Here is a 16805-nt window from a genome sequence, read left to right as displayed (position 1 = left end):
ATCACATTAATACTAAAGAAACAATATTACCAAAAAAAAATTAACTGACAAAGATTTAGACTAAAAGGATTAAAGCAAGTATAAGAACTATAAAAATCTATCTTAAGTATAAAGATTAAAAAAGTTTATTTTAAATTATAAAGAATAAAATGTAACGTAAGTAAAACTATAAATACTAAAAAAATATTTTAATTTTAATTATAAAAACAATTTTTTATCAATAAAAAATTATAATATTGATAATAAAATTTGAATTTAAAATCTCGTAAAAATTACTCCAAATATTTTTTTAAGCAAGAATATATCCTCTCAAGTATTTTTAGCAAGCTAAGATCTTAATACAGTTTACTGAATTAGAAACAGACAAACCCACTTTAGATGGAAAACAATGGTAAAATGGTGATGATAATGGTAGCAAATTTTGTATGGTATGTAGTATTTTTAGTACAGAATAATGATCTTTGCATGAAGCAAATACTGTCTTAATTCCCTTTCCTACAACTTATTCAAGTATGCATTGAGAAACAATAATTTCCTCTACTGTACATTAATAACTATGTATACTAATACAAATGCAGCTGTACATGTTGTAACGTTTATCTAGTTTCTAAAGTTTTCCGATAGAATATCAAGATATCGTGGCTTGACTGTACAAAAACAAGTGCTAGAATCATGATCAAGGTTGGTGCCTTTTCTTTTTGCCTGATATAATTGGTTGGATTTGCAAGTGCCTTTTGAATGCCTCATTGAAAAGAAAACGAGCATGGAAGGCTTTAATGATTGGTAACCACGCCAAGATAGCTATTGGTGTGAAAAGAACTATCCCCATTCCATAATCAAATTCTCTTGCAAGTGCACGTGTGAAGTCCCACAACCCTGTATGCTCTATCATTGGCCTTGCAGCTTGTGCAATCTGAACCAACAAAAATGTTTTATGAACCAAATCCAGGAGAAATCATTCCAAACAAATTGAAAATGTGACAGTTCTCAAGCAAGGTTGCTTACAATTAGGCTAAAATATAAATTTGGTTCCTTATCTTTTCTAAATTTAAAAAGTTTGTGTGTTTCTTCGAAGTTTCTCTCTTAAGCTAAGTTGGTCTTTATGTTAGTTTACCACACTAACTTGATCAATTTGGTGACACGTGACAAACTGTAAGAGATTCCATGTCCATGTTAACCAAAATTAACACCATAAATGCAAACAACCGACAGAAAGATCATTTTGGTCTATGAGACACACATGAAGGAACCAGAGTAAAACTTAAAATTTAGGAATCCAAATTGAAATAAAAAATTTCAATGATGGACCAAAATTGTAGTTTACTCTAAAGATTATTACCAGTATCAATCCCCACGCAGTTGGCATGAATGCTAGACAGCAAACGAAAAGGTCGGTCATTGACAATTGGCATATAACTGAAAGAGTGACAATGATGGAAATAACAGCAATGAACAGGAATGCTTTGAAAAATCTGAATCCAAGCTGATACTTAGCACTAAGTAGTTGCCTTCCCATGTTAACAGCCTGCATGGATGTTTAGATTATGTTGTTAACATGCAATGGTATTTGGTGCACTTTGCTGAATAAGTTTCTTAAAAGAGTAAGGGAGAGGCCATAGAGAAGTTACCTTCACCAAGAGGAAAATTGCAACAATCACAATCCATGAAAGGACATATACCAGAAAGTTTTTGCTATGCTGAGAGATGTCTAGGTGATAGACTAGACCATATTGATAGATGAAAAAACGAAGAGAAAGCAATATTTCACTGAACCTAGAACCAAGACCTGACAAACGAAGATGAGTTTGCTCATCATGCCACCAAGAATGCCAACTTTTATCTTGTTGAATTCCTATACCACCCTGTTGCCTGATCCATTTGTTCCACTCTTTCCAGTCATCTACTGTCTTGGTCCAACTGAACCCAGCTGGGTTAAAAAGAAAAGGTGCACACAACCAAGTCAATGACATGAACCAAATGGCATATGTTATCAACACATATGCCATGTTACTTTGGTAAGACTTCCTGAACATGTTGTAAACAATCAACAGCAGCAATAGCTCAAATGCCTTAACAAAGTGGCTTCTTGAATACAATCTGTAATTCTCAGTGAAGCTAGCATGGAAGACAACTTTTCGTCCTGTTGGTCTGTACTTTGCTCCGCCATGCAAAAGCGTTCGACCATAGTAATGCGTTTTCGTTCCAAGGGCGAAAGTGAAGAAAACAGCAGCCAGCTGCAATTGCATAAGGACAAAGTCCTTTAGAGCTGTGAGGAAACCTTTCTCAAGTCCTATTTCCATCACCATTGGCAAGCCTGTCAGAAGTCCAAGTTGTATAAATGACTGAGAGGCAAGAGCTGTTTCTAAGGACTGTACATTCTTGATTCGAGCCTCAATGATAAGTGCTCTTTCCAACCCACTAAGCACAAGGTATAGCTGCCCGTAGAGAAATACATATATTCCTATCACTGAAATCTGTGGAGAAATTCAATAGAAATTTTTAGATTAGTCAAACCTGATGGCACTTTCATTTATGGTATATAAAGCATCAGAAAAGCTGATGTTAGTTTTGAATTTGGGGAATGGCCTATGAATAATTTCTTATTGTGAGAGAAAAAAGAATTTGATGGTTCAATAAAATTACCAAGCTGCTGAAGTAAAATCCAATTGTAGTGAAATAACAAGATAGCATCCTGAAAAAATCGAATTGCCGCCCAAGGCGGAACATGTCACGACTTATAGTTTGCTCACTGTTTCCATTTGCTACCTTGGCTTCAAATTTTGAGATCTGGTTTAGTCCTACATCACGACCTTTGCCAACTTGTAAGTATTCATGGTAGGAAATACATCCTCGTCTTAAAGTTGAATTAAATCCTGCATGACATAAATGCATTTGACATTTGTACTTGTATCCATTATCATAAACAACATGTGGTCAGAATATAATTTTAAAGTCACCAATTCCTACCAGCAAAAACATCCTCACTCAAGTTAATTGTTTTAGATGCTTTGCTTACTCCTCCTCTTGTGATGTGAAAAACTCTATCAAATACATCTGGATGGCCATAGTGGAACCGCACCCTGAGCAAGAGAATACATTAGAAATAATAAATAAGCAATAATAGAGTTCAAGCATATCATTAAAAGAAATGATGATGTGGTGAGATGAAAGTTGTTATCCAGAGGAGCAAGAGCCTTTTTAAGATGAACAAAATATAAAAAAAAAATGGAATGAGGGAAAAATACTTGATCAGGCTTCATGCATTTATATATGCGAGTTTTATATAAGATACAAAATGTCCAATTTACTGATGGGAGTACATGACTTTCAGAAAATACAGATCAACACTAATTTACTCAAGAGAAATTAGATTACAAAATATTATCCTGGAAAACAGTCAATGAGTTATTTGAAGTCAAAACGTAACTCTTTTGATTGCATAAAGCCAAATCACAAGTCTAACAATGATGACAATTTGCAATACTACTGCTTTTTTTAGTTGTTTATACAACTAAAAAATAATTAAGTATATAAAAGTATCAATTCAAAATCATTGTAGGTTTACCCTTGGACACTCAATGAACTTTTCCTATCTTAGTTGCTTAGTTTTCAGAATGACGTTTTACATTATTACCTGAGAGGATTAGCCAAAAGCCTTTGACCGATAGTGACAAAGCTGCTCTCTTGATATGACATGAACCATGCCAGAGAAGACACACTGAAGTTAAAAGGGCATAGAAGACATCCTATTAGTATATTAAACACCATAGTAATGTTAATGTAAAAGACATTTATGATTAAGGGGAAAAAGCGAGTATAGAAGAAAAAAATTGTGATTGTAAAACAGAAAATGATGGAAGAAAGAGAGAAAGTATAAGAGATATCATAGTATCATGTATTATGTATTATCCTCAGGTAGCACACAATAATCTATTCTAGTGACGTTTAATTTTATACATTTCTCACATTTAGGGCCAGCCTATATAGCATGGAATGCTTTCTTAGGCTTGGACAATGTTCATGCATTCAAGGAATGTGATGAACATTATGCATAATAAGAATATGTATATTTTTTTAATGAAAGGAATCTTTCTCAGTTTCCCCTATGGGATACAGAGGGCTAACCTTCCTGTGAAAATGTGTTCCCTTAAACCAAGTATTGTAGGAGGACGCCTTCCTTGGCGTCGAAGAAATTCTTGGAGAAGGTTTCTCATTTTCAGAGCTTCTTCCAAGTAATTATCCTGTGATAAGAACATAATAGAAATGATCAAGTTTTATATATAATGATAGTAAATAGTTAATCGTAAAAATGTAAACAAAAATTAGGCCTACTTGGTTCATATCAATTGTTTGGAGGGCTTCACCACGAGTGAATATTATTGCATTGTTTTGGTTTTCAGGCTTCCCTTCTCCAAGATGTGGTGCACCTGGTAGTTTTATTTCATATATTGTCTACAAAAGAATCAACACTCTTATGAAGTCAATAATGACGCATCTGAATAACTACTTATTTCATGTGGTAAAAACGTACCTGTTCAAAACCATTGACAACTTTAACCAGTTTAGATGTGTATACTTTGTGATGTCTACCCTGCACTATCTCCTCTTTTTCCTCAACATAAGCAACACGAAGAGATGGATACCTGCAGGAATACATGCATGTATGGGTTATTGTCTACTTATTTCATATCAAGAAGCAAGGCATCTTTCTCTTTTCTCGTCAAAGCTTACCTTGTCATCAAGTCGATCATATCTTGATAACGTGGATCATTCGAAGCCTTTTGTGATGCAAATGATTGACAGGAAATGACATAGGTGTATTTCATGTCTGCTAGTGCTTCTAGACGAGCAAACAGTGCACGGTTACCTTTTTCAGCAGTCTCATAACCCTCAAGGATATCTGTTTTAATAGAAGAAGAAATGTAATGACTTGATTTTGTTTAATTTATATTTGTATATTTCTTTGCACCATAGGAAAATACTGGTGGATAATATCACTTATACTGGGTTGCTAACCTTCTTCTTCAGCCATGTCAAGAAATGCTTGTAATTTTAAGGCTTCTCTGTAGTACATCATCCCTCTAACTGTTACAAATATGATGCAATGGTTACACAATGCCTAATAATTGAATGAATATCCAAATGAGAGTTGCAAAAAAGCTTTACCTGTTCTGCTTAGTGTCTGACCCCGAAATGAGGCCCACAATCTAAGATCTTCTGTCATGTGTTCATCTTCTAAACTCTGACGGTTTTCACAACCCATACGTTCCAAAAAGTTTGTCCATTCATCTATTTAAATTGGTGTAACAATCTATGAGATGAATTCAAATAGAATGTTTAAGAAAAATAAATAAACTCATATGTATAGCAACCTGGATATATCTTTTGCATGTAGAAGATGATAGAGTCCTCATCTTTATCGGAACCAAGCTCCTTAAGTGAAAAATTAATGTCCTCGATGTAATGTGGAGTTATAACACTACCAATCACGTTGCATATCAGAGAGAGTTCTTTGATTGAACTAAAGGACTAGAATAATGTTCACTGAATGCTTTTGTACAAGTTTAAACTCATTGTGTGATTTATCAGTACTGAAAGTTTGATTCTTAGTTTGAAGTGTCTGTTATTGAATAAAGAAATTCTCATTATGTCATTTATGATTGATGGATAACAAGGTTGGCGAGTTCAAATTAAATAGTAAATAGTAATTAAGAGAGAAGTGGCATGAGTACCACTTCAAGAACAGAATGTATCATAAAGAGTGCCAAACTATCAACATAAATGCAATGCTCATCAAGGACATATATTATTACCTGAATGGCATCATATTGTGCACTTTTGGAGCATCAGGCATATCTGTAAACAGAGAAGTAGCAAAGAATGATATGCGTCTACGAGCATCTAAGTTTGCAGGCACATCCATTGCCTTATCTTTGACTGTAAGCAACAAATGAAAACGCTTGATCTGCCATGAACAGGCTGATTATATCAGTATAACATGATTTGATTTCAGACATAGTTTTAAGATGGCAATTCTCATTAGTCATTACTATATATACGTGCCTGTATTTATAAATGAACTAGTCCCTGATGAAGGAGAACGACAAGAAAACATTATAGTGGCAATAAACATCACCTTTTCTATCAGAGGACCACTTTCTGGCAATGGAAAATGAATGGAATTTTCATTGGAAAATGGATAGAAATCTCTATTTATTTCCACACTGTCAAATAGTTGATCATCATTTCTAAAATAGACAAAGCCGCACTCGTTCTGTTCAGGAAAGGGTAACATATCCAATATACTGTACAAATTTAGTAATTAATTAGATACCGAAGCATTGTAATATAGTAAAGGAAAAGACCCTTAAGAAACAATACCTGGAATCAACCATCATGTCATTTGTTACCAGTTCAAACATATCTAGCAAGGCTTTCAAAACTTTGTGATGATGGTCTTTATCTCCCTCCATCTTATGACATTTACATCAAAGTTATTAGGACTCAAAGTTACCGATCTAAACATTTGTCAACATAAGTAATTAGCCTTTAGTTTAGGTCTAGGAAACAATTACCAGAAGTTCAGCTAGCTCAACGACCGTAGCATGAAGAGCTGGGAGAACTTTCATGTTAAAGTTCTTTAGAAGACTTGTTTCTTGGATATTCTTTTCAATTTCGCTTAGTATATCGCATATGATCCTAAATATACAAAAATAACCACCATATCAAAAACCATGTAAAAATTTGTAGGTAACAAGTAAAGTCAAACACACTAGGAGAAAAAAGATAACATTATAAGAACCCAACAGTAGTTGAAGAAGGAATATTGTATCTAGATAAAAATTCCAATTTTTTTTTATTTTTATTTTTTACCTTTTCTCCATGCTACCCACAACAAGAATTTCGAGCACGTATTTTAGTGACTGGTAACACTCTCTTACAGCATAAAACATGTATTTGTCTTTTGTAATTTTCTTGACAAGAATCTCTTCCTTTCCCTCGAAATCTTTAGCAATGGTCAAAGCTGTAGAAAACTAGAATATGCAGCAAGAAGGGCTTGTTAAGGAATTAAAAGATGTAAATTTAATCTAAGACCGTAATTTCATAATATTTTGGTCCTTGGTTAAATGTACATTACCTTATTTGCCAACAGGAAAACAGGCCAACGAACCTTGTCGGAAAACAACTCTGAAGACACAGGCATCATCATCAAATCCATCTCTCTGTTGAAAAAAATCATTGTCAGGTGTTGAGTAAGACATAGCAAAGCACCCGTGCAGGAAAGTTACAACAAACATCACCTGTTACTGATTAAGTCTTCAAGACGAAGATGATTTACAATTTGATTCCACACTACAACAAATTTGGCAGTGGCATTTTTTTCTTCTGGCAACTGCATCACAGATTAGTGGTCAACATTAGAGAACAGATATGCTAACATAATCTTATCTTACTATTGCTAATTCAGAACACACCTTTTGAAATATATTGCTGAGAAGACCTTTTCTTTTCCTTTTACCACGTTTGGAAGATGGTGGTATCAGACAGACATTAAATGCTGAAGGTAAGGAGTCAAATCTACTTCTCAGCATTCCAAGTGTCCTTATCTATTTTCAATAAGAGAGGTGAGATGACCATTTATTTTTTCTTTGGGAAGAGAAAGAAAGAAGAAAATAAAAATCACAGCTTACCTCACCAAGGTGATGCAAAATGCCATAAAGTCCACCAATTATTGTACAGAAAACAGAATACCAAATTTGTGTGTCCATAAAATATACCTGTAATAAACATAGAATGGAATGTTGTTAACCATCCACCAATATGGTTTTCTCAAAGAAAGAATCATTACATAGGGAATTTTATCTAAACACATGTACACTTCATTGATAAAGATTTATACTTCGGTCAGTAGAGCATGTTTGTTTTTTCGTATAACTTCAATATAAGGATACATATAATGACGATTTCAAAATTAAAAGCAAATAAGTGTGTATGTCAGAGCAGTGATTCAGACTCACAATCACTACTGGGCTCCATACAGCCACAATTGCACCAGCATTACTTTTGACTGCAGCACAATCAAACCATTATCAGAGACATTAACTTATCCCTTATGTGACGAAAACAATTACAAATGCACCATACCTTTGGGAAAAAGCTCATGCCAATCATACTTCTTTACACCAATTTTCATAATCTGTCTGGTAGGTGCTATGAGTGGTTTTATCTGCATATATTGATATTGCATTGCCCACTAAGATTAAGTTTCTAAATAATGAAACGAAATTAATGTAGCCCCATAATTGATATTCTGTTATTATTACCTCAAAACTGTAGCTAAACAGAAATTTACATGATAACACCAATATCCAAAACAATGTGTACCTATATCGGAAGAAATTCAACATATTTATATATATTAGGATGGATATATTAAATCAATTAATTGTAAACAATCAGCACAAGCCAAAAAGGTAATAGGATATACTTTAAAACTGAAACCTGATCTTCTTGCATCCCCCGGCCAACATAGATTCTAGGCTGTATGATAAATAAATGTGACATTCAAGTTACACTCAATTACAAGCACATATAAATCAACAGGAAAATAATTTATACTTGTAAATTCTAAAGCTTACTGACTAACAATGAAAAATCAACACATCTAACAGATAAAGTCCTCCCAAATAAAGGAATAGAAAGAATAGTTTTGACCAAAAGAAACATTCATTTCAGTAAATGATAATGCAAGTATAATGATATTACTGAGAGGATGTCCAAAACTATCACATTACCCAGTACATGGACTCTTTCAAACAAGAAACTTACTTAAGTAGATACTGGAATGATTATTAAGATCTGGTGGGTAATTGTATCAAAAGTTCATTCAAATGGCAAATTAGTCTAGCAATTCTGCGAAGTTAACATGCGGGTGGTGGGAAATATAGCAACAAATAAGATGAACTTACCTGAGTCCACCAAGACAAAACTCTGCATATCTTGTAATTAGAGACCTCAATATACTTGGCAACAGCAGGGACAAAAAATAACACAACTTCAACTGCATTAGTTGTCAGGTATATTGCTGCTGCAACCATATAGGAAGTAAAGCACCATTCCTCAACCAAGTTTCCATACTTCGTGGAATAACAAGTATATTTTCTTCTCGAATTAGCATAGCATACAGGAAGAACAATAGTCCATATCATGGCTAAGACCAGCTTCATCACAAGTTTCACCTTTTGAGAATATTCCATGGTATATCTTGCTTTCCACATAAAAGCAATGTCTAAAATTGCTGTGAAAAAAAAAAAAAACATGGGAACCTTTGTTATCGTGATTTTATGAGAGGAAGAACAAGGGGCACACTATCGATATATAACGTCTAGATCTAGAATGTTAATAGGGAAATTGAAAAAAAATAATAATATAGAATCGAAGATTAGCATGAGGCTGTTCTGTTTTTCTTGACCATTTGTTCATCGTTAAGATGGAGTTGAATAATACAGTGCTAAGTGTAACCTACCATCAAGCTTCAAGCATAAAGACTCTGGTAAATAAATGTTCGCCCAAAACATTAGCCATGAGTACACAATAAATTCTATCAGATATTGAATTTGTAACACCATCTGTACTAATTTTGTAAAGTACTACTGCCCAAACAAAATGCTTAACAAGAGATGGAATTTTGTATTTCAAAAGGAATTTATCAAAAAGGAATTTCTCTTTATTTGAATGTGAATAATAGTTAAAGGAAATGGAAAATGGAAAATGGAAAATGGAAAATGGATTTACAGGGAAACAGACTAGACCAATCAAGTGTCGACTGTCGAGATTCTATTATTCAATTTGGAAGACAAACAAGGAAAAGAAAAAGGAATTTCAATACTAAAGGCAAGACATACACTTTAAAGTCAGTTTTGCAATGTTGAATTAGACTTAAACCCAAATTCTAAGAGAAATCAACCTCCCAACACAAATACTCCAAGAAGATAAATGTCCAAGGACTCAAGTGACTGGAAGCAGTCACTGGATTAGCAGTGCAACAATTCTGGGGTATGCCATTCTCATTATAATTTATAGTCTGGTCCCACAAGGAAGGGAAACCGTTTTGGACAGCTTTCCTCTTCCTTAAAACGCGGCCAATGAAAATTTTTAACAGTGATACCATATTAACAAGTTAACTTCTATTTGTTTCATCAGATTAAACAAACTTCAATGCCAATTAAATATATACCTTGAATAAGTTTAAGAATTGCAGAGGTAATGAAGATGCTAATTATGTCCTCAAATACTACGGCATCAAACAATTGTAGTGGAGATCCCAAGTCATGACAAGCAATGATTATTATGGCCTGAGAACCAACACAAAATTCAAATTTCTAGATTATCTATTAAAAGAAGCAGAAATTTGTAAATTATCTAGATTAGATTTTGTGTAAACCTGAAGGGAAAGAATAAAAAAGCTCCACATTCTATCAAAGCATCTAAAAATTTGCCAGAATGAACGAATCTCTACAAAATTTGTCTTTCCCAGCCATTGTCGCTCATGGTTTTCCTCCTGTACCATGAAAATAAATAAAATCAGGTATGTTATGTTAGCATAGAATGGTAGTCTCTTACAGGTAGTAGAACTAAGTAGCAGTTAACATTTAATCATATATCAAATGTGAGTATAAAAGACTCAATTCTTAGTAGTTGTATCATACTCTCTAGTAAACTTCATTGGTGTTAGCACTAACTAATCTAACAGTCACTTGACATTTAAATCCTATCATTCAAACAAATTTCTAAAGCAAATTTCACTTCATACAAAAGTTGATAAGCAGCACTATCGAAAGATACGTCTACCCAATAAGAACCTTGAGTTACTGAATAGTGAGTACTAGATATGGTGATAACCGGTAAGTAGCAACATGTGATGAAATAACATAAAATTTCATATAGCTTTAGTTAAATGCGTCAAATATCACTAATACAAAATCTGAAGTCCAAAGCAATTGAGAATCACCTCTGGTTCTTTTTCGTCACTCTTTTCACTCTTTTTCTTATCTTCTATTTTACTAGGTGTTACAATCTTGTCATCTGGTTTTGGCTTATTTGGAGGTTCTTTTACATAGAAAAAGTAATGTTCCGGACGCATGGGCCAACCAATTTTGAAACAATCAGGAGACCTGCAGATATTGAACTACAGTAAGGAGCTGGTTATATGGAAAGAATGCAATGCAGAAACAACTGGAGAAATCTTAGTCTAAAAGTGATACTGACCAGAAATACTCATTCAGATCATCATAGTTTCTCCATACAGAATGATCAGCTGCCCCACCTTTGCTATTGACAACTTCCTTTGATTTAAACAGAAATTAGTTATATTGAAGAACGTAATCCAGAACAAAAGAGAGGATAGATTAGATTGTACCTTTTCTATAACTTTGTATATTGGGGTGACAACATTGTTAAGGAAAGACTCAGGTTCTCCTCCATATGCAGGCATGACCTTTTCCCATGTTGTTAAGCTGATAGCACCACTTAAAATTCCATGCAATTCATATGCCATCTTCAAAACAAACAAAAAAGATGAAAATAAATTAGAGAATAATCATATGACGTAAGGTTATTAGAAATTTCAATCAGTTTTGAAATAGGGGTCTCGTGAGTGACTCCATCTAGCATTTATGTAACTTCATAATATATGCCAGCCCAGTTTTCACTTTGAGATAAAAAGAATAAAATTTTTAGACTTATTAAGATTCTATCAACAAGGTCAATTACATGGATCAAACAATGCTATAATGTTCTATTTTCAATCAAGGATTCAAGATTCTATTTATGAATCAAATTTTATTGCATAATCTTTGCTTAGGAAATGTTTAAAATTCCACATGGCATTCTAGTGTCACATAAAAAAGCACAAGTTATTTTTTAAACTAATAGACACCCGGGGAGTCTAACATATTTTTCTTTTATTTAAAAAATAAAAATAAATAAAGAATTTGATGAGTTTCAACGTACATGATGAAAAATATAGCAAAGACATTCTGGCATGAACCGCAAATTAGCTGCCTCCCCCCATATGAGCAGGTAAAGCCCAATGTATAATATTTTATATTGTTGGGCTTCCTGTTTCACGAAAGGTAAACTGCAACACAAGTAACAGGCATACCAAGTAAAACAGAGTCATAAAACAGAGAATGTTCCAACAAAATAAATGGTGGTTTAAATTCAATAAGCAAAACAGAAAGAAAGCTTGAAAGGAATGAAGAATATTCAGCATAATGACAGTATATATATATATAGGGTTTTGTATGAATTATTGAATGTTACAATAGAATTAGATCAATAAACATACCGTATATTGCTTTTCCTTTCCAAAAACTTGCACCAGTTTGTATAGTTTTTGAAAAACTTTCTCATCAATTCATCCACGCCTCCTTCCCCTAACTGATATGTAAAAAAGAAACAGTTTACATAGCCAAATATGACAAAGTATAGCCAGAAGATACATTTTAAACAGTGAATGCACCTTCAAAACAGATGTCTGGTTGTGAGTTTGACGAGTCTGCATGTTGGCTAGGAGCAGAATCAAATGTTCCCTTTGGTTGGCCACATTGGCTTCCTAAGTCAGACACAATATTAAGAATGAAAGATCATGAAAGACTAGTTAGAGCAATGCTGACCATACTACGCAATAATCAGAATTATATATACAGAATGAAAGGGAAAGTTTGAGTGCAATTTAACTAGGATAACTGACCTGGAATCCAAAACAATGCTGAAGAAAATCGAATAGATCCACAAAGGCTCCATGCTTGTTGAAATCTTGGGCTGGGGGTAAACCACGAACATTGCGAATAACTGCAATGGCAGCCTTAATCTGTATCAATTTTGTTAGTACACTCAGTTCATCATATTGCAAGTTAGTCTTCTGTGACTTGGACACAAGACATCAATGAAATGGGAAAATGTGAATCATTAAAGAAATATCAGACCTCAGTCTTCTGCATAATTGCATGCTGAATGCCTCCTTGCTCAAGTGGAAGAATGTTATATTCAGAATTTTTATGGATTGCATTTCCTTGGATAAGTGCCTATATTTGGAAAAATGAGAAACTCTATAAGGAAAACCAATACTAGGTATATTAAAAATCTGCTTATTTCTCTCTAAGAAGATGCATGAAATAACTAGGAAAGGAAGTACACTATATATGAAAAGGAAGAGGTAAAAGGGATCACCTGAGAACTAGCTGGATCAGTAACTGTCTTTAGCACCTCAAAAAGATCAGAAGCAATATTTCGTGCGTTTATCAATTTCTCTCTTCGACTGTTTAGATATAACATCACATGAGTTGGTTTAATAGGCCATAAAGGTGTTTGCAAATTTGTGTTCAAAGGGAAAATGATGCATTTATAAGTCTAAGCGTAGTTAGTAACCTTTGTTCTAGATCAAACGCTTTATCATGTCTAATGTAATAATCCCTGTAGGCACGGTAAACATTCTTAAGTACACGAATGTCACTTGTTCCCCTCTTTTTTGTGACATGCTCATCCTGGATGTCACAATTCACACAAAAACATGCAAAGATTAACTTTCCTAACTTTAGCAAGACAATGCATCAAGTATCAATCTCACTTGTTTTTCTCAACCGGAAAGCTTAAATAGATCATGACTTAAAAATTCAGTGGCTTTTTATTTAGAAGAGAAGTCATTCTTAATTTTACATTTATGTACCGTGTGAACAACATAATTGTTTACCTGTTCAAGTCGATGAAGTAGTGCAGTTTTGAATTGTCTAACACCCCTTCCACTAGAATTTTTGTCCAAGTTGTGTGCAATCACAAAGGCGTGAACACGGCCTGCAAATTAGGTTTACTGGGAGAATGTGAAATGCATATATTGATAAACTGATAATAGTGAAAAGAGAATATCATTTTTGGTAAGTATAGGACTACCTATAAAGCAGAAATACATCAAATTCTAGTGAGAGGCTTCATGGGTTATAACTTCTAAAATTCTGTATGTATACATGATTCTAATTTGTGGATTTCAACCAAAGTAAAATGCCCAACACCTAAAAGCTGAACTGTGCATGGTACAACTGTTTGCCTGTTGAAGAATGGTATAGACAATATAATAATATCTGGAAATTGAATTGCATGAATGCAATTCTCCTCTCCCTATTATTGAGATATTTAGTCCAATTCCTGGAATGAGATTAAGGTAATTGGATAAATTGAGCCTCCTTTATTTCTAGCTTCAACTTACTTTTACAAATATTACAAGAGTTAGCAAAAATAGCCTTCAGTGGAAAATGCATTAATTAATCATCATCCATTATGAAACAATCCATTCAACTTACATAACAACCCCTTGCAGTTGCTGTGAGCTGTGGCCTCATAGATACCTATGTCCCACTAATCAATCATCACTTCTTTCAATGTATATTAAAACAGCTCACTTTACAAAACACCTTCTACCCAATAATTCTTCACTCTAAACATCCCAAAAAGTAAAATAAACACGGAAAAACTCAAATATTCAAATATGTTTTTTGTCTCCCAATTGTTTATTTTAGTTCCTATATTTAAAAATTTTATTTACTAGTTTTAGTCCCTGATAAACATTTTTAGAAAAGAAAATAAAAAACTAGCAGAGGACCTCCAAGCTATACACCAATTTCAGAAGAGACTGTTTTCCCAACAATCAACCAACAGATGAAAAAAATAAAGAGTTAGACCAAGATAGCGAAAAGGACTCACAAAGATAAGCAACACGAGGCTCCTCTTTTCCAAGCATGTTAGCCACTCGAAGGAACCTTTGGATTTCAGAAGCAAAAACAGTCGGTAACCTTTCACTGTCAAAGGGTTCTGGAACATATTCATCGTTGTTGCTGCCATTGGTAATGGCCAATGTGACATGGGGTATGTCGGATACTGATGCTGATGCTGATGCTGTTGATGTCTCTCCTCGCTCAAAATAGATCCCTTCAATGGGTTCTGCAGGCACAATCTCTGACATTGCTCTGAGCTAAGAAACCAGCAAAAGGGTGATGACACGGATGCATAGTATATATGTTGAATCTTCTCCATTGTGTTTGCTTAGTGAGGTAAGCTTTGGTGCACTTTAGAGTGAATGTGGCTTTGTGGACTGAATGGAAAGTTGAATGCATTCTTTTGCTTTTGCTTTTGAATCTGTTTTTGATTTTGTTTTAGCTTTAGAGTGTGTCTATGCGCTTTGCTTTGTGCACTGATTGGAAAGCTTAGTTAATGCCTTCTTTTGCTTTTACTTTTGGAGCTGTTTTTGTTTTGGTATTGGCTTTCTTTCCCTCTAAGATGAGAAGAAGGGAAAAAAAAAAAAAACATAAACAAAGGCACGTGTTCCTGACTCATTGCTTTCTCTACTAAAATTGTGAAGACTTCCTCCAAATATTGCATGGTCACAACTACAGAGACCACAAACACGAGTAGTTAGATGTGAATATAATAATGGCCAAGGTCCTGTAACGTAACATGCTTTGCTATAACAAATTTCTTAATGCTTAAGAAAGTAAGGTACATGAAATTTAAAATATTGAATTCATAAAGAAAAAAGTTGCCCAGAACTTTTTGTTAGTGTAATTGTAATCCGCCAACTTTATAAATTGTTATGTAATCAGAGATCAGCGGTCCATTAAATTGAGCATGACATTTACAAAAAGTATCAAACATATTAACATCACAATCGAGGGTAAAAGCTGAAAGAAAATGAGGTGAATGATTAAAAAAATCAAGGGTATAAAAATCAAAACGCAAAACACCTTACCTAGATATTTCTAGTGAGCAAATATTAGTTTCCTCACTTCAGATTTTGTAGATAAACTCAATTTCTTTCTGCTATTCTGAACACTAGACAAAAATAGAGCATTAGTATAATAAAGCCTAGAAGTTGGAATAAAAAATGGAGATTCATTACAATTGGTTGAATTGTTAATTACCTTTTCAGGGTGGTATTAAGGTCACCATCCCAACGATGATATTCTGAATTCCTTCCATATTGTACTTTTGAGAGGCTTGGTGTGATTAAATTTCCATCACTTGGGAGTTGGGACATTCAATCACACGTACTTTTTGAAGTGTCGGAAACACCAAGTTGCATTCAATTGCACTGCAAAAGCTTGTAAGTTTTGGCAAGTTATCCAATTGCAACTCTTCTAGTTTCATAAAAACTATCTTTCATGGAGCTTCACCTGGATTATTACTCTCTCCAAAATAGTGCAATCTATATAACGTGACCAACTTATTTCAAGCACTTGGAGCTGTCGAAGTTCATTAGCCATAACAATTGGAAATACACAAAACAGGGCATCACATGCCTTAATTTTTATTTTCTTCAACTTGCAAAAAGAATTCGAAGCTGGTTGATTCTTCCATTTTGTCTTCAAACGTTCCATATACATGATATCCAACATGATGAAACTAGCTTAGAGATGGTTGGAGAATCTCTTCAACTAGCTTCTAGTACTCCCAATCTTCTTTCACGGTTTCCAAAAATATCAAAACAAGATGCAAATGGTGGAGAAGGAGAGGAATGAGGTGGCTCACTTCCAAGGGAAAGATAAGCAAGAGTGTTGAACTTGTCACAAGGACACTAGTATAAAAGAGGTAATTTACGTCGGTTATTTTAAGTTTTTTACATCAGAAAAAAGTCCGATGTTAAAGCGAGAGACGTAAATTTACGTCGATTGTGAAATCTGACGTAAATTTACGTCGGATATTGCCAAGATCCGACATAAAAAAGTTGTAAACAAAAAAAAAACATAACGAGTGCA

The 16805-nt window shown here is 34.0% G+C and overlaps 1 protein-coding gene across 1 annotated transcript; it reads right to left on the bottom strand.

The window, feature by feature from the left end:
- Positions 1 to 389: 389 nt before the first annotated feature.
- On the bottom strand, positions 390 to 15214 carry GSL04 (glucan synthase-like 4). Its single transcript, XM_020378000.3, has 41 exons — positions 14758 to 15214; positions 13754 to 13854; positions 13432 to 13547; positions 13234 to 13321; positions 12990 to 13088; positions 12755 to 12874; positions 12524 to 12616; positions 12350 to 12441; positions 12013 to 12139; positions 11420 to 11557; positions 11269 to 11345; positions 11012 to 11174; positions 10445 to 10561; positions 10238 to 10355; positions 8970 to 9298; positions 8489 to 8541; positions 8325 to 8385; positions 8146 to 8227; positions 8019 to 8068; positions 7692 to 7778; positions 7476 to 7607; positions 7302 to 7393; positions 7139 to 7223; positions 6874 to 7034; positions 6576 to 6699; positions 6382 to 6473; positions 6137 to 6305; positions 5814 to 5965; positions 5373 to 5479; positions 5167 to 5289; positions 5017 to 5085; positions 4732 to 4900; positions 4532 to 4643; positions 4333 to 4452; positions 4126 to 4241; positions 3635 to 3718; positions 2968 to 3080; positions 2644 to 2873; positions 1629 to 2474; positions 1340 to 1525; positions 390 to 913 (listed from the first exon to the last, which is right to left on the bottom strand). The coding sequence occupies exons 1-41, from the start codon at positions 15014 to 15016 to the stop codon at positions 677 to 679; spliced, it is 5889 nt and encodes a 1962-aa protein (XP_020233589.1). The 5' UTR covers positions 15017 to 15214; the 3' UTR covers positions 390 to 676.
- Positions 15215 to 16805: the final 1591 nt, after the last annotated feature.

The sequence above is a fragment of the Cajanus cajan genome, chromosome 10, assembly GCF_000230855.2.
Source record: "Cajanus cajan strain Asha chromosome 10, NIPB_CcT2T_4, whole genome shotgun sequence".
Taxonomy (NCBI): Eukaryota; Viridiplantae; Streptophyta; class Magnoliopsida; order Fabales; family Fabaceae; genus Cajanus; species Cajanus cajan.
This window is presented reverse-complemented; position numbering and strand designations above follow the sequence as displayed.